Raw genomic sequence first — 23,775 nt, forward strand, 5'->3', positions numbered from 1 at the left:
AATTACTAAACTTACTGTTTCTATGGTTTTGCCTTTCTAGAAATTTCATGTAAATGAAATCATAATACCTTATGTCTGGGTTTTTCCATTACCATAATGTTTTTGAGGTCCAGCAGTGTTGCGTGTTATCTTTAGTTTGTCCCTCTTTATTGTTAAGTAGTATATATCATTGCATGGATATATCACTTTGTTGATTATTATGAATAATGTTTCTAGAACATTCAAATACAAATCTTTGTGTGGACATGTTTTCATTTTTGGGGGGAAGATAGTTAGGAATGGAATCTTGGAGTCATATGTAAGTTTATGTTTAACATTTCAATAAACAACCAAACTTTTCCTTTGTAAGTGTTGATACCATTCTGCATTCCGACTAGTAAAGTATGAGATTCCAGTTTATACATCTGTGCTTGCACTGGGTATTGTCAGCCTTTGATTAAAGCCTTTCTAGTGGTTGTGAAGTGGTATTGCATTGTAGTTTTAAATTTGCATTTCCCTAATAGCCAGTGAAATTGAGCACCTTTTCTTATACTTATTTGGTAAAGTAAGCATATTCTCTTTGGTGAAATGTCTCTCCATGTCTTTTGCCCATTTGTGAATTGGATTTTTTTTTTTAATGTTGAGTTTTCTGACTCCTTTATCTTATTTGCAAATAAGTCCTAAATCAGTATATGCTATTTTGGGTGGAGTATTTTATAAGTTCCATCAGGTAAAATTGATTGACAGTGTTGTTTAAGTCTACTCTATTCTTTCTAGTTTTCCTATCAAGAAAAAGACGAGGTTAAAAAAAAAAGAAAAAAAAGAGGATATGAACTGTACAGGATTGCATTTCATAGCATTTATCTATGCCCATATATTTCCAAGTTCTCCCTAAGATGTTTTCCTCTTTTGTCAAGTGGTTGTCTTTGACAGAACTCCTTAGAAAGGTCCACTGTTAATTAATAAATTTGCTCATGTTGTGTCCCCTTTTTGCCCATCTTTCATTCATATTGTAGGCTTTAGACATATGCTCATGAACTGCAAATGATTTAGTTAAAAACATATATATATAATTCGTACCGGAGTAGTCTGAGTGCTTCTCATGCATGTATATTGCCATTATTTTAGTAGGTTATTTGCATATCTTAAACGTCTAGTTCTAGAATCTGATTTTGGTGGACTTCATTACCATAGCATGAGACTGAGCTGTGGTCATTGCCATTTGTTTGCAAAGAAGCTCACAGGGAGAAATTCCAAACAAATCTTTGTCTTGCTTTAACAACCAGTAAAAATATAGCAGCAAGTACAACCACTAATCTGTTTTTCCCTCTCAAACCAGTTCCAATTTTTTCTAGAAGAGAGAAGCAACCCTTTAAATGATAAATTACAGTATAATTTTAGTGCTACCCCTAAACCCTGCATTTTTAATAATAGGAGCTTAATGAAAATTTCATGAGTTTAAAGCAGTAGGTTAAGTTGGTTTTGGTAGAAATTCAACCTCACGTTATCACGTGTCAGAGCAGCCTACCAAATGGTATTTTTTTCAAGTTACAAGCAGAAGTCACATGAATAAATGTCTTCAGGTCCAGATGCTCTGCCTACCTTCAGTGTACTATGGTTGTGGAGTGGGAGAAGGGGCCAGGATAGCAATAATATACCAGCAGTCTAACTGACATGGCCAGATCTTTTGGTTCTCAGGAGAATGCTCTAAATGTGATCCTGGGGATGGTTCTATTGCTCTACAGGTGCATAAGGGAGTAGGGGGTGATGGAGATTGCATTCCTAAATAGTGTAAGTCTCATTGAGAAAGGTGATGTTTGCTCAAAGACTTGAAGGAGGTGATAGAATGAAAGTAATGAGTCAGGATGCAGAGATGCAGAGCACTAGGACCTTAAAGATTATTGTAAGGACTTTGGCTTTTATAAAACTTCTTTGAGTAAAATGTGAAAATACTGGAGAGTTTTGAGCAGAGAAGTGACATAATGACATATTTTAAAAGGATTACTTTAGGGACTTCCCTGGTGGTCCAGTGGTTAAGACTCTGCACTTCCATTGCAGGTGCCATGGGTTCGATCCCTGGTCAGGGAACTAAGATTCCGTATGCTGTGTGGCACGGCCAAAAATAAATAAATAAAATAAAAATGTTTTAAAAAGATTATTTTATTTCTTTTGGCAAGGATGGCATGAGTGGTTTCTGCAGTAAGCCAGGCAAGAGGTGATGATGGCTTGGGCCAGAATAGTAGCAGTGGAGGTGTGAGAAGTGGTTGGATATTGGATGGATTTTGAAGGCAAGCTGACAGGTTTTGCCATGGGATTATATATGAAGTACATAGGAAGAGGAAATCAAAGATGACATTAAAATTTTTGCCTTAAGGGACTTCCCTGGCGGTCCATTGGTTAAGATTCCACACTTCCACTGCAGGGGCCACAGGTTCGATCCCTGGTTGGGGAACTAAGATCCTGCATGCCATGCAGCCAAAAAAAAAAAGAAAAAGATTTTTTGCCTTAAAAAAAAAAAAAGAAAGAATTACAACTGGAAGAACAGAGTTACCATTTACTGAGATGGGGAAGACTTTATGAGAAATAGTGTTTGGGTGAAAGATGAGCTCAGTTTTGGCCATGTTATGTTTGAGATGCCTGTTAGACATCAAAATGAAGCTGTTAAGTAGGCAGTTGGATATGTGAGCATGGAGTTCAGGGAAAGATCTGACATGGAAATACAAATTAGAGAGTTATCCAGTGTATTGATGGCAAACTGGATGTGAGCACTAAAAGAATGAATATAACTGGAAAAAAAGTCCAAAGTCTGAGTGAATATAACTGGAAAAAAGAAGTCCAAAGTCTGAGTGAATATAACTGGAAAAAAGAAGTCCAAAGTCTGAGTGAATATAATTGGAAAAAAGAAGTCTAAAGATTGAGGAGAAGAGGAGAAATCAGCAATGGAGTGGCCAGTGAAGGGAAGAAAATCAAACTAACTGATGAAAATGTTTTAAGAAGATAAGAATGGTTGATATTGTTAAATGCTGCTGATATATCAATGAAGATGAGTCCTGAAAGTTGACCTTTGGATTTAGAGAAAATCGTTGATGATCTTGTTGAAACTTATTTTAGGAGAGTGCTTGCCTTGAAAGTCTGACTGGAGTGGGTTTTAGAAAGCATAGGAGGAGAAGAAAAGAGGGAAACACTTCTTCCAATGATCTTTACTGTAGATGGAGACAGAAACATTATGTGTTAGCTTGAGGGGCAAATGGAGTCATGCAAAATTTGTTGTGTTTAAAATGGGAAGAATAATAGCATGTTATGTGCTGATAGGAATAAGTTAATAAAGAAGGAGAAAAATCAGGGAGAACTGGTGGAGAGTTAGTAAGGGTATGGGGTCTAGAGCACAAGAGTGATTAGACTTAAATAGGAACACAGTCACAGGAAGGAAGGCAGAATGTGTGGGTATAGATACTCATTGGTGGACAGATGTGGTAGAGGTTTGTAGAAGTTCTCTTCTTGCTGCTCAATTTTCTGAGTGAAATGGGAAGTAGGTCATCACTTGAGAGTAAGAATGGTGAAGGAGTGTTGGAGGTTTGAGGAGAGGAGGAGGTGGTGTGAAATCATACAGAAGAATGAGAAAATGGACCAGGGAAATATGGTGTGACTGTTGGGCATCATGAAGGGACATTTGAGGTTTGTGGTCAGGGCTTTAAAGTGAAACCAGAGGGTGTTGTTTTGTTTGTTTTTTTCCGTAGTCATATTAATATAGGCAGTTATGGAATAGATGGGGAATTGGATTGAATCAGGGTTGCGTTTGCTAGGTGTATTCCTAGTACAGTAAAACTGGAGAGATTCCTATTCCCCACCCCCCCCCCCCGAGGGGTATGTAGGGAAGCAGATTCTTCAAAGGAATACTACCAGACTTTAGTTAGAAAAAGAAGGTGGTGGCTTGCAGGATCTTAGTTCCCCAACCATGGATCGAACCCATGACCCCTGCAGTGGAAGCACAGAAGAATCCTAACCAGTGGACCCCCAGAGAATTCCCTAGAGGTTTCTTTTTGGAATACAGGCTCTTCCTTTTTGTACTGTACTGGTAAGAAAGAGGGAGATAGGGGCGAGAGATTTTGAGAGAGAGAGCGTGCTAATATCTATATTTAATATATATCTAATATCTATAGATATATTAGATATTTAATGTTTATATGTCTAATATATATATTATGTGGAGGATGAAGCTCAAGATCTTCAATCTACTCAGTCCGAATTTATGGAGTTTCACCTATCTCAGTATGTAATGCCTCATCCTTTTTTTAAAAAATAAATTTATTTATTTATTTTATTTTATTTTTGGCTGCCTTAGGTCTTCATTGCTGCATGCGGGCTTTCTCTAGTTGCAGTGAGCGGGGGCTACTCTTTGTTGCTGTGCACGGGCTTCTTATTGCAGTGGCTTCTCTTGTTGCAGAGCATGGGCTCTAAGTGTGTGGGCTTCAGTAGTTGTGGCACACAGGCTCAGTAGTTGTGGCTCGCAGGCTCTGGAGTGCAGGCTCAGTAGTTGTGGTGGACGGGCTTATGTGCTCCGCGGCATGTGGGATCTTCCCAGACCAGGGCTCGAACCCGTGTCCCCTGCATTGGCAGGCGGATTCTTAACCACTGAGCCACCAGGGAAGTCCACCTCATCCCTTTTTAATCAATCACCAATAGCAGGATACAGAGTCTAGGGATCCAGCAGAAGCTTAAGTGGTAGTATAAAAAGTAATTAAAAAAAAAACTTTTAAATTTGAAATTATTTCAGGTTTACAGTAATTGACGGAAATGTGTTAATCTTCCACTGTCGTCCTAGATTTGTCTTATTCTCCATATTGATGGTTTTACTTTATGCATTTTGAGACTACTTTATTTGGTGATTCATATTTAAGATTGTTGTAGTAGTCTGGTGAATATTTGAAATCATACAATAACTTGCACTATCCCTATTGATGTTTAGCATCTATTTTTTTTTTTAGTATTGTCTTTCTTTTGATTAGAATTTGCTTGATATCTCTTTCTGTCCCTGTACCATTAGCCATTCCATGGCCTATGCTTTAGGTATTTGTCTTAGAAACAGAGTATAGCTATTATTAGGTTTTATTTTATTTTTAGTTGAATCTGACAGTCACTTTTTTTGTGTGTGTGTGGTACGCGGGCCTCTCACTGTTGTGGCCTCTCCCGTTGCGGAGTGCAGGCTCAGGACACACAGGCTCAGCGGCCATGGCTCACAGGGCTAGCCGCTTCGCGGCATGTGGGATCTTCCCAGACCAGGGCACGAACGCGTGTCCCCTGCATCGGCAGGCGGACTCTCAACCACTGCGCCACCAGGGAAGCCCTGACAGTCACTTTTAATTGGCCTTCAAATGATCCACTTCCCAGGATCATACCAGCCCCTCTTGAAGTTTCTGGCTGAAACTCGATTTCCCTCCTCTCTGGTTATTTGAAGCCACAGTATCTGCATAGCACTGTTGATTTAGTAATCTCAATCTCACTGGACTTAAATGGAATGATTCTAATATTTTAGGTGTGCTGTCGTCAGTCAACATGTTTGTATATAGTAAATATTTAGTGAATTAAATTATTTTAATGTATTTATCATTAAATTTTTCCTTGTAATATTAGTTGGTTAATTTATAAACCATCTTTTTTAAACTTTCTGTTTTAGTCCCAGAAATCCTGGATAGAAAGCACTTTGACCAAGAGGGAATGTGTATACATTATACCAAGTTCAAAAGACCCTCACAGGTAAGCATACTTCTCTTTCTTCTGGGTTCTTCTAGAAATAAATAAATAAATAAATAAATAAATAAATTTATTTACCTACCTACCTTATATTTTTGGCTACGTTGGGTCTTAATTGTGGCACACGAGATCTTCGTTGAGGCATGCAGGATCTTTCATTACGGAGCACGGTCTCTTTGTTGTGGCACTTGGGCTTCTCTTTAGTTGCGATGTGTGGGATTTTTGTCTCTAGTTGTGGCGCGAGGGCTCCAGTGCACATGGGCTCTGTAGCTGTGGTGCGTGGGCTCTCTTGTCGAGGTGCGTGGGCTTAGTTGCCGCGCGGCATGTGGGATCTTAGTTCCCTGACCAGGGATTGAACCTGCGTCTGCTGCATTGGAAGGCGGATTCTTTACCACTGGACCACCAAGGAAGTCCCTCTTCTAGAAATTTAGATGTAAATTATATTGCTATTTATTTATTAAAAATTTAAATTATTATTTGTAGTTACTGTTAACTTTTGTGCTTACTGTTAATTATTCTTTTAGGATTAGGAGAAGGAGCCATCATAGCAAAATATCAGTGTTCTGGAGTTCTTAATGACATTTCACAACATCTTCTTCAAAGTGTTGTTCCATCCCTAATCTCTTCTTCAAAGTGTTGTTCCATCCCTAATCTCCCCCATATCATACTAGTGTATTACAAAGACAGTTAAGGCTCTCTATTTTAATTGATTCACTGATACTGAGAACTTAAAAATGTTTGTGTATCGGTTTAATGGGCATCTACTGAGTGCCCAACACTATGGTTTATGCTGAAGAAACCAATATGAACCTAATAGTTGCTGGTTTTGTTTGCCAAAATATAGCTATGATGAGCACTTAGTGGAAAACTTGTCACCAGAGCTTCTGTTGGCATCTCTGATTGTCTTTTGGTCTTTAAAATGGCTTTGATAATAGAAAAAATTTTAAGTAAAGGACAGTAGTTAGGATTCAAGAAAAAGACCTGTTGAGGTATTTATTGAAGAAATATTTTTCCTGATTTTTTTCTTTTTCTTTAGACCTAAAAATAGCAAGAAGCTTAAAAGGGTAAATCAAAAATACAGTTATTTTCTGGCCTACAGAGCACCTCTTTTCACAGGCATTTAGGAAAAATTAATTGAAAAAGGCATTTACAAGGATTTTTAGTCTTCTTACCTTTGCTGTCTCCTGTTAAACCCTGTTTGCTATGTAGTAATCTTCTCTGCAACTTTACTTCCATTTACTATATGGCTCTTATGAAAATACAGCCAAGTAGGTAATCTTTTATTAACTGATGTATTTTAAATTATAGCACCTGTCACCATTATTGTCCATAGTGAGTTTTTGGTAAATATTTGTTGAATTTCTGAACCTTTTGTTTGTTACATTACATAAACCTGCTGTTTGAATTCAACATTTCTCTTTTTTTTTAAACAGCAAAAAATACCTATTTTGAATATATCTCTCACTTAAACAAATTTCCATTATAAGAGGAATGTGCATAATAACTTTTGGAAAGTTTTGAGATGCAGAAAGTAGGCTCAGGGACTTCCCTTGTGGCGCAGTGGTTAAGAATCCACCTGCCAATGCAGGGGACACGGGTTTGATCCCTGGTCCAGGAAGTTGTCACATGCAGCGGAGCATCTAAGCCTGTGTGCCCCAACTACTGAGCCCGCGCTGTAGAGCCTGCGAGCCACAGCTACTGAAGCCCGTGCGCCTAGAGACCGTGCTCCGCAACAAGAGAAACCACTGCAATGAGAAGCCCATGCACCACAATGAAGAGTAGCCCCCGCTCGCCACAACCAGAGAAAGCCCGCACACAGCAGCCAAGACCCAGAGCAGCCAAAAATAAATAAATAAATAAATTTATTTATTTAATTAAAAAAGTTACTCTATTAAAAAAAAGAAAGTAGGCACAATACTCAGTTTCAAAACATGAAGACAGTCATTATTAATAACATTGCACCTATTTTTAATCTTTTCTCAGTGCATAGCTTTCGTTTTAAAATATTGCTAAATTCAGTCTATACGTAAAGCTTTGAATCTGCTTTTTAACAAAATGTTATAGGAATTACATTTTTTCATGATACAGATATTTTATAAGAACGGTAGTTAATATTCTGTTAGTGTATGTATCACAATTCATATACCTATCCTACTCTTTGCCGTTTGAGTTATTTTCAGTTTTTAGCATTATAAATTAAAATTAGGTCACAATGGAGATCTTAGTGGATAAAACTTTTTTGTGTTTAAAGTTTTATTCCCGCTTAGTATGTGTAATGCCAAAAAACTTTACAAAAGATAAAAGAATACACATTATCACCAATAGTGACGAGATTGCCTGAATATTGACTAGAGTAATATGATCCATCATCTTCAAGAAAAAGTGATGAGTAGAAAATAGTGTATATATTAAATTTGCATTTATTTGATTACTGTTGAGAAAACATTTTTAATATTCTTTAATATTCCCCCAATTTTTGTTAATTTCTGTAAATGTCTTTTTAGATCATTAAAATAGATAACCTTAATGTCTCTTCCAATCATTATTCTATGATTTATTTGTATTTCTTACAAATTATTAAAGATAGGTTTTATTACAAGATAAGATTACATTTCTTAACCAGAGAGCATAAGTGACATTTCCCAGGTCACATGGCTAATAATTCATAAAGATTGGATTAGAATTTAGATCTGCCAGTTCTAAATAAGACTGTGTTGTTCTTCCATTTAGAGAAAATTATAGTTTTGCTTTATTAAGAAATAGATTGTATTATCATTAAGGAGCTTATTTCTTGTAATTTTGTTAATTTTACTTTGCAGTAGAAATAATACAAGTCCTCATTAGGTGTTAAAGAAACCTCAAGCTGTTATTAAATACCCTTGCCTGTAGCCATCCATATGAGACCTAATTTACAAACACCATTAGCTGGTCATTTTTTCCTACACTAATTGGATTTTAAAATTAATTTAATATGAATAGGTTAATCATTGATTTACAAGGTACCAAAAATTATAAGTGAAAGCCTCGTTTTTACCACTGTGCCTTAACTATAAGTTCCCCTCCCTAAAGGAAAGTGGTGTTACCTATTCCTTGGGATACCTTTCAGAAATAGATATACTCTTTGTCTGACCAAGCAGATGTATATTTATTCCTCCCTCTTCCCTATTAAATACATACTGTTTATCTCGTGTTTATTATCTTGGCAATAACCACTTTACTCTTAATTTTTGCATCCTTTTTAATTATATATCTGGATCATAATTTTAGTATTCCCTTAGGACATTTTAGCTATTCTGTTTTTTTTGCTGTTAGAAAAAAAAATTCTGTTGGGTTTTTCAGCAGTAGCCGTCCCTGACTCCTTGTTTGGTACCTTACAATAAATGCTGCTCTTTCCTTCACCACAATAAATAAATAAATGAATGAATGAATGAATGAAAATTCTGTAGTAAATAACCTTATAAGTGAATCATTTTACACATATGCTGTAGATATTTTTTAACCTTCACTCTTAGTACTTTAGACTTAGAGAAAGAGTCTGCATTTTTCATTTTGATAAGTATTGCCAAATTGCCCTCCATAGAGAGTTTATCAGTTTATACTCCTCCCAGCAGATACGAGGCAACTTTCCTCTATATTCTCACCAAGATATTGTCTTAAAGGATTAAAAAAATTTTTTTTCTAATCAAATACCTTTTCATGTTTGTTTTTACTGTGAATTATCTGTTTATATATTTTCCTATTTTATATTGATTCAGTGAAGCTCTTATATATTAGGAAAACTAACATTTTGTCTGCAAATATTTTTTCTCAGTTTACCTTTAGACTTTATGAGTGACATATTTTTGCCACATAAAAATGTTGTATTTTTTATGTAGTTAAATCTGTCAGTCTTTTCTCTTATGGTTTCTGGGTTTTAAGTCACAACTAATTATATTTAAAATATGAAAATCATGTTAGTTTTAAAAAGTAGTTATTTGAATATGTAAATTAAGGTATAAATGTCTTGTGCTATCTACTGAAAAATTAAACTAAATACATAATTTTTCCTTTGTTTTATATTTTTTAATGGATTTTATATAGTTTAAACTAAAAAAAAATTTTCCCTTTAAGTAATAGATGTACCTTGTTTTATAGGTGCCTTCCAGGATGTCAAATTTGTCAACAACTCGTCAGGTAATTTTCATAACTTCATTGCACAAATTTTGAAAAATAAAACTAATGTATAAAAGAAATCAGAATACATTGGGATAAATTCACAGGCCATTATGTTTAAGGGTTACTTTACTCAGACTTGGGAGGTGAAGGATCAGGCAAAGCTGCTTGAAACTCAAGTGTAGGTATCTGAGCAGAGTTCTAAAGCTGAATGTGACTTAGGTAAAGATTGAGGGAAAGGGATTTTAGGCAGAGAGAACAGGATGTGGGAAGGTCTGGCAGTGAAAAAGATTATGGTTCTGTCAGGAAACTGCAGGCTGTAGAATGTAAGATGGATATTGGAGAGATCAGAGTCTGGAGAAATAAGTAGGGCCAGATCATTTAAGCTCTTTGTGTACTATGCCACACAGTTTTGATTTCATGTTAAAAGGGTATTATATAGGGAAGTAACATGTTTAGTTTTTTTTTTTTTTCCTCAATAAAAGCAGTTGGTATTTTGAGGAGATTGGATTGGGAGAAAAAAATAGTTTAGAAACTTTTGGAGTAATTCTGGCAAAAAATGAGAGCCTGAATTAAGATAGTGGCTATGGTGATGAAGGAGAAGTAGGCATATTTGAAGGGATTAATCAGACAAATTCAGTAGGATTTGGTGGATGTATGGAGAAAGGGAAGATTTGAGGATGGTACCTAAATTTCTTACTTAGGCAACTAATTAAAGAGTAATGTTGTTCTTTTAAGCTGTGATGAAAGAAGACAAGAGGAAGATGAGAAGGTCTCTTGGTGGTGGGCTAGGAAAAGAATTGCATAGAATATGTTCATTTAGATATATTGAGTTGTTTTAGCATCTCCAGTCCTGTTCATTTGTTCCTCTAGATGGGAAGTTTTCTGTCTGGTGTCTTTACACTCAGGCTGAAGAGCTTCCTTTAGCATTTGGTATAATGCAGATATACTGGAGAGGAATTTTCTCAGCTTGGTTTATCTGAAAATATGTTTATTTTACTCTCATTTTTAAAGGATATTTTCACTGAATGTGGAATTCTGAGTTGACACTTTTCTCATTCCAGTGCTTTGAAGATACCATTATATTGTCTTCTAGCTGTTGGTTTCTAGTGAGAAGTCAGCTGTCGTTAGTGTAGTTGCTCTCCTGTGTGTAATGGGTCTTTTTTTCCTCTGGCTATTTTAAGGATTTTTTTTTTCCCTGTAATTCTGGATTTCAACAGCAGGTCTATGATGTGCCTAGGAATGGTTCTTTTTGTACTTCTTGCATAAATATCTGCAAGTTCATATTTTTCACCAAATTTATAAGTTTTCAGCCATTGTTTCCTAAAATACTTTTCTGCCCCATTCTCTATCTCTCTTCCCTCAGAAACTCCAGTTATACATATATTAGATTGCTTGATATTTTCCACAAGTCACTGAGGCCCTGTTTCATTTTTATTTAATTAAAATAATTTTTCCCATTTATTAGATTAGATCATTTGTATTGATCTGTCTTCAGGTTCACTAACACTTATTTCTGCAATCTCCAATGCTGTTTTGCCCATCCAGTAGGAAGTAGATGCCCCAAACTAAATTTAGAAGACTGTATCATCAAATACTAATGTATTTATACTATTTTAATTCTATGGTGAAGGTATTAATTTACTGATATCCTAAAATCAAAAAGATTAATTTTCATACTCTGAGTTCATTTATTTTCGTATGGTTTTTCATTGACTAATTTTTTAAAAGGTCTTTTTAAAATTTTATTACTTTTTTCCTTTAGGTGTTTTTGTGGTCGCTTGGTCAAGCAACATGCTTGTTTTACTGCAAGTCTTGCCATGAAATACTCAGATGTGAAATTGGGTGACCATTTTAATCAGACATTAGAAGAGTGGTCTGTGGAAAAACATACAGAACAGAGCCCAACGGATGCTTATGGAGTCATAAATTTTCAAGGGGGTTCTCATTCCTACAGAGCTAAGGTATGTCATGTATTTGAGTTTCTTCATTTACCTTATTACCTAATAATGTACGTTTATTACCTGACAATAATATTGTGTCAGAAAATTAGTTTCAATCATTTCCTTATGTATTTTGAAGTTCTTTGTATAGGTACATATATGAATATAGAATTGTTATATCTTGTTGAATTGAACCTTTTTTTTTAGTTTAGTCTACTATCTCACTTTTTCTTTTCTTTTTGGTCTTTTGGATTAAGTATTTTTTTATTAAGCTTTCCTTCTTTATAGCATTTTATTTATACATTGTTTTTCTATTCTTTAGATTAATCTTATAATAAATACTATAAAACGCATTTATAACTTGTTACTATTATAAATTAGTACTTTTACCACTTCCTGGACAACGCAAGAAACTTTAGAATACTTGTGACTACATTTTTTTCCCTCATGACTAATGTGCTCTTGTTGGCATGAATTTTATTTCTTCGTGTATTAAACTTCCAAATCATAATTATTATTCATTAAGATGTATCAACATATTATCCCGTAGATTGTTCCACCTGCCTCCCTCCCTGCCTTGATTTGATAAGCAGTGCCAAATGCTGGGCCTGTCTCTCCACTTTTTCTATTCTCTTGGATCCTGATCCCACAAGTTGTCACTGCTTTGGTAGCTCACTGATAGCTTAACAACAGGTGTTATTTATCTAGTTTCTAGTTTCTTTAGTTCCCAGGGGCAGTTAGTCGAAAACAACCTAGTCCATCATTGTTGGAAATGGAATTCCTCATTTATTACTAACATAATCTTTTTTTAAAAAAAATTAACTTTAGATTATTTTCCAAACACTACTTAATGTACCCAAGTATAATAATGAGTTAAACAGAACTAATGCAGAAAGATTTAGTACAGAACAAATCTTATTACAAATCATTCTTAACGGATTCTGGAGTCTTCTCAGTTTTATATAATTCTGGTATTTTGGGATAATTTTCCTTGGTGTTTGATCTCTATTTGTAAAGGAATTGACAATATGTTGTTTTGCAAAGAACCTTTATTAGAGATGATTAAAAGTGTTTTTCTGGGCTTCCGTGGTGGCACAGTGGTTGAGAGTCCGCCTGCCGTTGCAGGGGACACGGGTTTGTGCCCCGGTCCGGGAAGATCCCACATGCCGCAGAGCGGCTAGGCCCGTGAGCCATGGCCGCTGAGCCTGCGCGTCTGGAGCCTGTGCTCCGCAACGGGAGAGGCCACAACAGTGAGAGGCCTGTGTACCACAAAAAAAAAAGTGTTTTTCTTCCAACATCTGAATATTTTAGATTTCTTACGAGCTAAGTCATAGGTGCTTTAGATAAAGAAAATGAATTACAGTAGTCATAGCAAGTAAATTTTGTGATGTCACCTACCAGAAAGATCCTTTTTTTAATCTTTCAAACCAGAGGAACTTACTCCACAGATATGATAGCTTATTTTCTTATAGAATGATTTTTCAAAAATTAAAGTGGTGATTCCATCTGAACACCTTGAAATACTGAGCAAAATTTATTATTTTCAGCAATTTGTGAGTCAAATCCACAGTTACTTCCAGTGAAGGAAACAATCATCTGTATTAAAAAAATCTGTGTTACTTTACTGCATAGTCACAATTCTGATCAATGGATTAGATCATTGATCAAACTTTCAAACAGATAATTCAGTATTTGCCTCTCATAGTTGCAAGAGTTGTAGAAGTCTCCATGTTTTCACCATTCTTCTCTTATTTTCCCTTTTCCCATCATCATACCTATCCTTAACACTTCTCACTCAATGCATACTTACAGTTAAACAAGGCAATGAGTACTGTGGATAAATTTGTAAATCAGATGAATGGTAATTAAGTTTATATAAACAGAAAGGGTAAAAAATTTACGTCTTGGTTTAAAAATTACAGTGCCACTACTTCTGTAGCTCTTATGGAATGATTTTCCAACTTTAAAATCGTTTGCTATTGCTTATTCCTAGAAGTGTAAATATATTGCAAGTAGCCTGTGAAATCTATTTTATAATAATCTGATCCAAACAAAATTTTTCTTAAGTCATATAATGTTGCATTTTGAAACCTATGAATATTCAATTGTTAATTATTCTTTTAAAATCTTTTTTATTAGTATGTGAGGCTATCATATGACACCAAACCTGAAGTCATTCTACAACTTCTGCTTAAAGAATGGCAAATGGAATTACCCAAACTTGTTATCTCTGTACACGGTGGCATGCAGAAATTTGAGCTTCACCCACGAATCAAGCAGTTGCTTGGAAAGGGTCTTATTAAAGCTGCAGTTACAACTGGAGCCTGGATTTTAACAGGAGGAGTAAACACAGGTAATGTGATTATACCAATTTTATTTGATGTGCTTGTAAATTCTTCATAATATCAATTAGATATTTGAAAAGTCAACACTGAATATAAATATATTCAATTCTTCTGTTAAATAATCTACTTCCTAAGTATAAATGCTAACTGAAAAAGTATTTGGTTTTCATTTATTCTTTTAAAAGAATAATATGCTTTATCATTCACTTTTTTTTAATTAAGACTTTATTTATTTATTTATTTCTGGCCATGCTGTGCGGCTTGTGGGATCTTAGTTCCCGGACCAGGGATTGAATCCGGGACTCCCGTCCCTCCGTGAAAGCACCAAGTCCTAACCACTGGACCGCCAGGGAATCCCCAAGAATAATATGCTTTAGAGCAGGGGTTTGCAAACTGTGGCTCCATGCACCAAATCCAGCCTACTCCTTATTTTTGTAAATAAAGGTTTTTTGGAATGCAGCCACACTCATTTGTATCATACTTTTGTGCTACAAAAGCAGAGCTGAGTGGTCTGACAAAGACTGTATGCCCTGCAAAGCCTAAAATATTTACAATTTGGTCCTTTATAAGAAAGTTTGTTGACTCCCTACTGTAAAGTGAAGTGTTGTTCTTGTCTCTCTGTGACTACTGGTAAATTGAGAGAAGAATGGCAATTCATTGCCTAGACACTGGTAAGAAATAGCTTTTCAAATTAATTTTTAATGTACTATAATCTTTCATTCTAAGTCTTCCCTGTCAGATAGACAGGTTGGATATATTGAAGGCAAATTAATTTTAATATCCAAAGTAAAACATAGTTATTATTTAAATTAGCTTGGAAAAATCTAATTTGTTATCAGCAACTGTGTTTTGAACCTCATTGTGTGTCAGGCACTCTTCTGGCTGCTGAAAATATATCATTCCACAAAATAAAATATTTACCTTCATGGAACTTATATTCTAGTGGGGAAGATGCAAACAACAAACATAACTAAATAGTGTATAATAAATTAGATGATAAGTGCTTTGGAGACACATGAAATACAGAGGAGGGATAGTGAGGGATGGTCGAGGGGACTTCATTGATAAGGTGACATTTGAGTAGAGATGTAAGGAAATGAAGTGAGCAAGATAAGAATAATGTGGGGCAGAGCATTTAAAGGAGAAGTGGCAAGTGTTGGAAGAATAGTAAGAAAGGTCCAGTGTAGCTTGACTGGAATGAGCAAGGAGTGCCAAATGATGAAATCAGAAAGTCATGGGTGAGTGGTGGTGGTGGTAGGCCTGGCGTGGGGTGGGGTGGTGAATAGCATGGGCAAGAGACAGATCATCATATAAGGCCTTGTAGGCCATCATAAGCACTATGACTTTTAATCGAATGAGAAGGGGAGATTTTAAACAGAGAGTTGACAAGAGCAAAGATCACTTGAATGATGGTTTAAAAATAGACTGTAAACAGGCAAGGCATCACTTGGAAGAACAGTGAAGGTGCTGTTTCCATAATCCATGTTAGGAATGAGATCTAATGCATTATAAAAATCAAATCGAGTGATGCACTGGTTTGCTAGGGCTGCTGTAATAAAATACCACAGACTTGGTGGCTTAAACAAAAGAAATTTATTTTCTCACAGTTCTGGAGACCCAAGATCAAGATGTTAGCAGGTTTGGTTCCTCCTGAGGCATCTCCTTGACTTTCAGATGGCTCTCTTCTCCCTGTGTCCTCCTGTGGCCTTCCCCCTGTGCATGTGCATCCCTGGTGTCTCTTTTTGTGTCCAAATTTCCCCTTCTTATAAGGACACCAGTCAGATTGGATTAGGGCCCACCCTAACAGCCTCATTTTCACATGATAACCTAAAGAACCTATTTCCAAATACAGTCACATTCTGAGGTACTGGGATTAGGATTGCAACATAGGAATTTTGGAGAGGTTACAGTTCAGTCCATAACAAGTGATAATGAGAAGTTGTGTGCTCTTTTGAATTATCTTTTCTACTTTCCTCCCAGTTTTGACTCAGTTGGAAAACTTTTGTAGTTTTTTGTGAGCATGTGTGCTTTGCTTATAGTCCTGAGCCATACTCTTCTTTTTTTTAAGATGATGTTTAGAGCAGTAACAAAAACTACAGTTAACATGAGGAATCTAAGAGAGGAGACTAGGCCTAACAACATGGTAAAAGTTAGTTTTATGTGTGTTTCAGGCAGTTGTAGTGATTTGACATTGTGGGGTTTTTTTTTCTTTTTTGTCCTTGTATTTTCTTTTGTAAGTTTGTCTTTTGGACCTTGTTGCCTTTTATCTAGTGTATGTAAAGAAAAATTGTAATGTTACAATTACACCAATTGTAATGTTATTGAGCAAAGGATTCTTCTGAACACTGTAAAGACTTCCAAATAAAATGAATTAAATTTTGTATGAACAGGTGTGGCAAAACATGTTGGTGATGCCCTTAAAGAACATACTTCCAGATCATCTCGAAAGATTTGCACTATCGGAATAGCTCCGTGGGGAGTGATTGAAAACAGAAATGATCTTGTTGGGAGAGATGTAAGAGTGCTTTTTAAATTTTCTTACGTTTAAACTTATGTATAAACAAAATTAGAGCAAGAATAATGCGAAGTCAACCTAAAATATTCATGATCATACCACGACCGTTTCGAAAATGCATTCATAGATACAAAAAGTAGTGTTAATACATTGTTTCTGCCTTCTTTTGTATAACTATTTCACACCGTTTCCATGTCATGCCAGTCTTTGTAATTAAATTTTTAATGGTGACATTCTATTAAGAATTAATTGTATTGTCTGTAAGAGTAGTAATCAAATACCGGTGTTTTATTCAAGTAGGTTAAAGACATATGAATTGCTTATAGATATCTTTCAAGAGATCATTAAAAAGGAATTACTGAATTATAATGATCACTTTCAAGTGCAATTGAATTTCTAACATCAATTTTAAAGATTCTACTTATGACTGGAAAAATAACTATGACATTTGATTGCTTTTATTCAGTGTCCTTTATATATTTCACTTTATTCAGTAATAACTTAATAGTTTCTTCACATTGTTTGTTTATTTGCTTGTTTGCTGCTGTTTCCTTTGCATGGGATGATGAAATATGGTATATTCTGCAATGGTAGCCGAAATACAATACTGTGGTTCAACCCATTATTGAATAATCTTCAGCTGCTTAAAAGCTCATGCTTTTTGATATATTCTTTTACATTTTCTATTTGTTGCTATGCATAAATAGAATCTTACCTCCTACTTGCCTTTACAGATTATTTCAAAATTTGTTTTTACTTTATATTAAATTTAATCCTGCCCACTAACTCTCAATGTTTGCTATTGTTTAGGTGGTTGCTCCTTACCAAACGTTATTGAACCCTCTGAGCAAATTGAATGTTCTGAATAATCTACATTCCCATTTCATATTGGTGGATGATGGCACTGTTGGAAAGTATGGGGCAGAAGTCAGACTGAGAAGAGAACTTGAAAAAACTATTAATCAGCAAAGAATTCATGCTAGTAAGGGAATTTATAAATTTTTTGTTGTTGAAATTATCCTGGGCTGTATTAATTGCCAGCAGCATTCTAAAAAAGGTAGACTGTTCTTTAAGTGTTCATTTCCTTATGTAGCAGGATAACATACAAAACAACCATGAATGACTGACCTTACACAAAATAAGATCTAGGAAAGGAAGTCTGAGATTAAATAGGGTACTCAGATAACAAAGCCAAAGACACAGAGGTTCATTGGAAGCTTTGTTGCTATTGTAATCCCACTGCAGCTCAAGGAATTCAGAAATATTCTTAATGTATGACATATTCCAATACCCGACTTTGAAATTCAAGATTGAAGAGGAAAAATATACTTTATTGTGAAGTAAGAATCACCTTGCTTAAAGTTGATAACACGAGTAGGTATCACTCTTTGGTAGATAATGTCTTAAAAGTTGGTATTTTTGACACTGGTCTTCCTTTTTTTTTTTTTTACATCTTTATTGGAGTATAATTGCTTTACAATGGTGTGTTAGTTTCTGCTTTATAACAAAGTGAATCAGCCATACATATACATATGTTCCCATATCTCTTCCCTCTTGCGTCTCCCTCTCTCCCACCCTCCCCATCCCACCCCTCCAGGTGGTCACAAAGCACCGAGCTGATCCCCCTGTGCCATGTGGCTGCCCCCCACCAGCTATCTACCTTACGTTTGGTAGTGTATATATGTCCATGCCTCTCTCTCGCTTTGTCACAGATTACCCTTCCCCCTCCCCATATCCTCAGGTCCATTCTCTAGTAGCTCTGTGTCTTTATTCCTGTCTTACCCCTAGGTCCTTCATGACATTTTTTTTCCCCTTAAATTCCATATATATGTGTTAGCATACAGTATTTGTCTTTCTCTTTCTGACTTACTTCACTCTGTATGACACACTCTAGGTCTATCCACCTCATTACAAATAGCTCAATTTCGTTTCTTTTTATGGCTGAGTAATATTCCATTGTATATATGTGCCACATCTTCTTTATCCATTCATCCGATGATGGACACTTAGGTTGTTTCCATCTCCTGGCTATTGTAAATAGAGCTGCAATGAACATTTTGGTACATGACTCTTTTTGAATTATGGTTTTCTCAGGGTATATGCCCAGTAGTGGGATTGCTGGGTCATATGGTAGTTCTATTTGTAGTTTTTTAAGGAACCTCCATACTGTTCTCCATAGTGGCTGTACCAGTTGACATTCCCACCAGCAGTGCAAGAGTGTTCCCTTTTCTCCACACCCTCTCCAGCATTTATTGTTTCTAAATTTTCTTTTTTTTCTTTTAAACATTTATAGTTTTTTTTTTTAACATCTTTATTGGAGTATAATTGCTTTACAATGGTATGTTAGTTTCAGCTTCACAACAAAATGAATCAGTTATATATATACATATGTTCCCATATCTCTTCCCGCTTGCGTCTCCCTCCCTCCCACCCTCCCTATCCCACCCCTCCAGGCGGTCACAAAGCACCGAGCTGATCTCCCTGTGCTATGCGGCTGCTTCCCACTAGCTATCTACCTTACGTTTGGTAGTGTATATATGTCCATGCCTCTTTATCGCTTTGTCACTGTTTACCCTTCCCCCTCCCCATAGTCTCAAGTCCATTCTCTAGTAAGTCTGTGTCTTTATTCCTGTTTCACCCCTAGGCTTTTCATGACATTTTTTTTTTTAAATTCCAGATATATGTGTTAGCATACGGTATTTGTCTCTCTCTTTCTGACTTACTTCGCTCTGTATGACAGACTCTAGGTCTATCCACCTCATTACAAATAGCTCAATTTCGTCTCTTTTTATGGCTGAGTAATATTCCACTGTATATATGTGCCACATCTTCTTTATCCATTCATCCGATGATGGACACTTAGGTTGTTTCCATCTCCGGGCTATTGTAAATAGAGCTGCAATGAACATTTTGGTACATGACTCTTTTTGAATTATGGTTTTCTCAGGGTATATGCCCAGTAGTGGGATTGCTCGGTCATATGGTAGTTCTATTTGTAGTTTTATAAGGAACCTCCATACTGTTCTCCATAGTGGCTGTACCAATTCACATTCCCATCAGCAGTGCAAGAAGGTTCCCTTTTCTCCACACCCTCTCCAGCATTTATTGTTTCTAAATTTTTTGATGATGGCCATTCTGACTGGTGTGAGATGATATCTCATTGTAGTTTTGATTTGCATTTCTCTAATGATTAATGATGTTGAGCATTCTTTCATGTGTTTATTGGCTTGCAGTCTGTATATCTTCTTTGGAGAAATGTCTATTTAGGTCTTCTGCCCATTTTTGGATTGGGTTGTTTGTTTTTTTGTTACTGAGCTGCATGAGCTGCTTATAAATTTTGGAGATTAATCCTTTGTCATTTGCTTCATTTGCAAATATTTTCTCCCATTCTGAGGGTTGTCTTTTGGTCTTGTTTATGGTTTCCTTTGCTGTGCAAAAGCTTTGAAGTTTCATAGGTCCCATTTATTTTTGTTTTTATTTCCATTTCTCTAGGAGGTGGGTCAAAAAGGATCTTGCTGTGATTTATGTCATAGAGTGTTCTGCCTATGTTTTCTTCTAAGAGTTTGATGGTTTCTGGCCTTACATTTAGGTCTTTAATCCATTTTGAGCTTATTTTTGTGTATGGTGTTAGGGAGTGATCTAATCTCAAACTTTTATATGTACCTGTCCAGCTTTCCCAGCACCACTTATTGAAGAGGCTGTCCTTCTCCACTGTACGTTACTGCCTCCTTTATCAAAGATAAGGTGACCATATGTGTGTGGGTTTATCTCTGGGCTTTCTATCCTGTTCCATTGATCTATCTTTCTGTTTTTGTGCCAGTACCGTACTGTCTTGATTACTGTAGCTTTGTAGTATAGTCTGAAGTCAGGGAGCCTGATTCCTCCAGCTCCGTTTTTCATTCTCAAGATTGCTTTGGCTATTTGGGGTCTTCTGTGTTTCCATACAAATTATGAAATTTTTTGTTCTAGTTCTGTGAAAAATGCCAGTGGTAGTTTGATAGGGATTGCATTGAATCTGTAGATTGCTTTGGGTACTAGAGTCATTTTCACAATGTTGATTCTTCCAATCCAAGAACATAGTATATCTGTCCGTCTATTTGTGTCATGTTTAATTTCTTTCATCGGTGTCTTATAATTTTCTGCATACAGGTCTTTTGTCTCCTTAGGTAGGTTTATTCCTAGATATTTTATTCTTTCTGTTGCAATGGTAAATGTGAGTGATTTCTTGATTTCACTTTCAGATTTTTCATCATTAGTGTCTAGGAATGCCAGAGATTTCTGTGCATTAATTTTGTATCCTACTACTTTACCAAATTCATTGATTAGCTCTAGTAGTTTTCTGGTAGCATCTTTAGGATTCTCTATGTATAGTGTCCTGTCATCTGCAAACAGTGACAGCTTTACTTCTTCTTCTCTGATTTGGATTCTTTTTATTTCCTTTTCTTCTCTGATTGCTGTGGCTAAAACTTCCAAAACTGTGTTGAATAAGAGCAGTGAGAGTGGGCAACCTTGTCTTGTTCCTGATCTTAGTGGAAATGGTTTCAGTTTTTCACCATTGAGAATGATGTTGGCTGTGGGTTTGTCATATATGGCCTTTATTATGTGGAGGAAAGTTCCCTCTATGCCTACTTTCTGCAGGGTTTTTTATCATAAATGGGTGTTGAATTTTGTCAAAGGCTTTCTCTGCATCTATTGAGATGATCATATGGTTTTTCTCCTTCAATTTGTTAAGATGGTGTATCACGTTGATTGATTTGCGTATATTGAAGAATCCTTGCATTCCTGGAATAAACCCCACTTGATCATGGTGTATGATCCTTTTAACGTGCTGTTGGATTCTGTTTGCTAGTATTTTGTTGAGGATTTTTACATCTATGTTCATCAGTGATATTGGCCTGTAGTTTTCTTTCTTTGTGACATCCTTGTCTGGTTTTGGTATCAGGGTGATGGTGGCCTCGTAAAATGAGTTTGGGAGTGTTCCTCCCTCTGCTATAGTTTGGAAGAGTTTGAGAAGGACAGGTGTTAGCTCTTCTCTAAATGTTTGATAGAATTCGCCTGTGAAGCCGTCTGGTCCTGGGCTTTTGTTTGTTGGAAGATTTTTAATCACAGTTTCAATTTCAGTGCTTGTGATTGGTCTGTTCATATTTTCTATTTCTTCCTGATTCAGTCTTGGCATGTTGTGCATTTCTAAGAATTTGTCCATTTCTTCCAGGTTGTCCATTTTATTGGCATAGAGTTGCTTGTAGTAATTGCTCATGATCTTTTGTATTTCTGCAGTGTCAGTTGTTACTTCTCCTTTTTCATTTCTAATTCTATTGATTTGAGTCTTCTCCCTTTTTTCTTGATCAGTCTGGCTAATGGTTTATCAATTTTGTTTATCTTCTCAATGAACCAGCTTTTAGTTTTATTGATCTTTGCTATCATTTCCTTCATTTCTTTTTCATTTATTTCTGCTCTGATCTTTATGATTTCTTTCCGTCTGCTAACTTTGGGTGTTTTTGTTCTTCTTTCTCTGATTGCTTTAGGTGCAAGTTTAGGTTGTTTATTCGAGATGTTTCCTGTTTCTTAAGGTAGGATTGTATTGCTATAAACTTCCCTCTTAGAACTGCTTTTGCTGCATCCCATAGGTTTTGGGTTGTCATGTCTCCATTGTCATTTGTTTCTAGGTATTTTTAATTTCTCTTTGATTTCTTCAGTGATCCCTTCGTTATTAAGTAGTGTATTGTTTAGCCTCCATGTGTTTGTATATTTTACAGATCTTTTCCTGGAATTGATATCTAGTCTCATAGCGTTGTGGTCGGAAAAGATACTTGATACAATTTCAATGTTCTTAAATTTACCAAGGCTTGATTTGTGACCCAAGATATGATCTATCCTGGAGAGTGTTCCATGAGCACTTGAGAAAAAGTGTATTCTGTTGTTTTTGGATGGAATGTCCTATAAATATCAATTAAGTCCATCGTGTTTAATGTATCATTTAAAGAATGTGTTTCTTTATTTATTTTCATTTTGGATGATCTGGCCATTGGTGAAAGTGGGGTGTTAAAGTTCCCTACTATGAATGTGTTACTGTCGATTTCCCCTTTTATGGCTGTTAGTATTTGCCTTATGTATTGAGGTGCTTGTATGTTGGGTGCATAAATATTTACAATTGTTATACCTTCTTCTTGGATCGATCCCTTGATCATTATGTAGTGTCCTTCTTTGTCTCTTCTAATAGTCTTTATTTTAAAGTCTATTTGGTCTGATATGGGAATTGCTACTCCAGCTCTCTTTTGGTTTCCACTTGCATGGAATATCTTTTTCCATCCTCTTACTTTCAGTCTGTATGTGTCTCTAGGTCTGAAGTGGGTCTCTTGTAGACAGCATATAGATGGGTCTTGTATCTGTATCCATTCAGCCAATCTGTGTCTTTTGGTGGGAGCATTTAGTCCATTTACATGCAAGGTAATTATCGATATGTATGTTCCTATTCCCATTTTCTTAATTGTTTTGGGTTCGTTATTGTAGGTCTTTTCCTTCTCTTGTGTTTTTTGCCTACAGAAGTTCCTTTAGCATTTGTTGTAAAGCTGGTTTGGTGGTGCTGAACTCTCTCAGCTTTTGCTTGTCTGTAAAGGTTTTAATTTCTCCATCAAATCTGAATGAGATCCTTGCTGGGTAGAGTATTCTTGGTTGCAGGTTTTTCTCCTTCATCACTTTAAATATGTCCTGCCACTCCCTTCTGGCTTGCAGAGTTTCTGCTGAAAGATCAGCTGTTAACCTTATGGGGATTCCCTTGTGTGTTTTTGTTGTTTTTCCCTTGCTGCTTTTAATATGTTTTCTTTGTGTTTATTTTTGACAGTTTGATTAATATGTGTCTTGGCGTGTTTCTCCTTGGATTTATCCTGTATGGGACTCTCTGTGCTTCCTGGACGTGATTAACTATTTCCTTTCCCATGTTTGGGAAGTTTTCAGCTATAATCTCTTCAAATATTTTCTCAGTCCCTTTCTTTTTCTCTTCTTCTTCTGGGACCCCTATAATTTGAATGTTGGTGCGTTTAATGTTGTCCCAGAGGTTCTGAGATTGTCCTCAATTCTTTTCATTCTTTTT

General features: G+C 35.9%; 1 protein-coding gene across 3 annotated transcripts in view; it reads left to right on the forward strand.

Annotated features, from left to right (window-relative positions):
- The window catches only part of TRPM7 (transient receptor potential cation channel subfamily M member 7), a 122,136-nt gene that overhangs the window by 20,394 nt on the left and 77,967 nt on the right, over positions 1–23,775 (forward strand). For all 3 annotated transcript variants that reach the window (XM_030842838.2, XM_030842840.2, XM_060294268.1), the window contains exons 2-7: positions 5,654–5,733; positions 9,865–9,903; positions 11,648–11,846; positions 13,965–14,178; positions 16,561–16,685; positions 17,496–17,667. In XM_030842838.2, the coding sequence (XP_030698698.1) occupies positions 5,654–5,733; positions 9,865–9,903; positions 11,648–11,846; positions 13,965–14,178; positions 16,561–16,685; positions 17,496–17,667 (829 nt within the window). The remainder of the gene's footprint in view (positions 1–5,653; positions 5,734–9,864; positions 9,904–11,647; positions 11,847–13,964; positions 14,179–16,560; positions 16,686–17,495; positions 17,668–23,775) is intronic.

The sequence above is a fragment of the Globicephala melas genome, chromosome 2 (assembly GCF_963455315.2).
Source record: "Globicephala melas chromosome 2, mGloMel1.2, whole genome shotgun sequence".
NCBI classification, from domain to species: Eukaryota; Metazoa; Chordata; class Mammalia; order Artiodactyla; family Delphinidae; genus Globicephala; species Globicephala melas.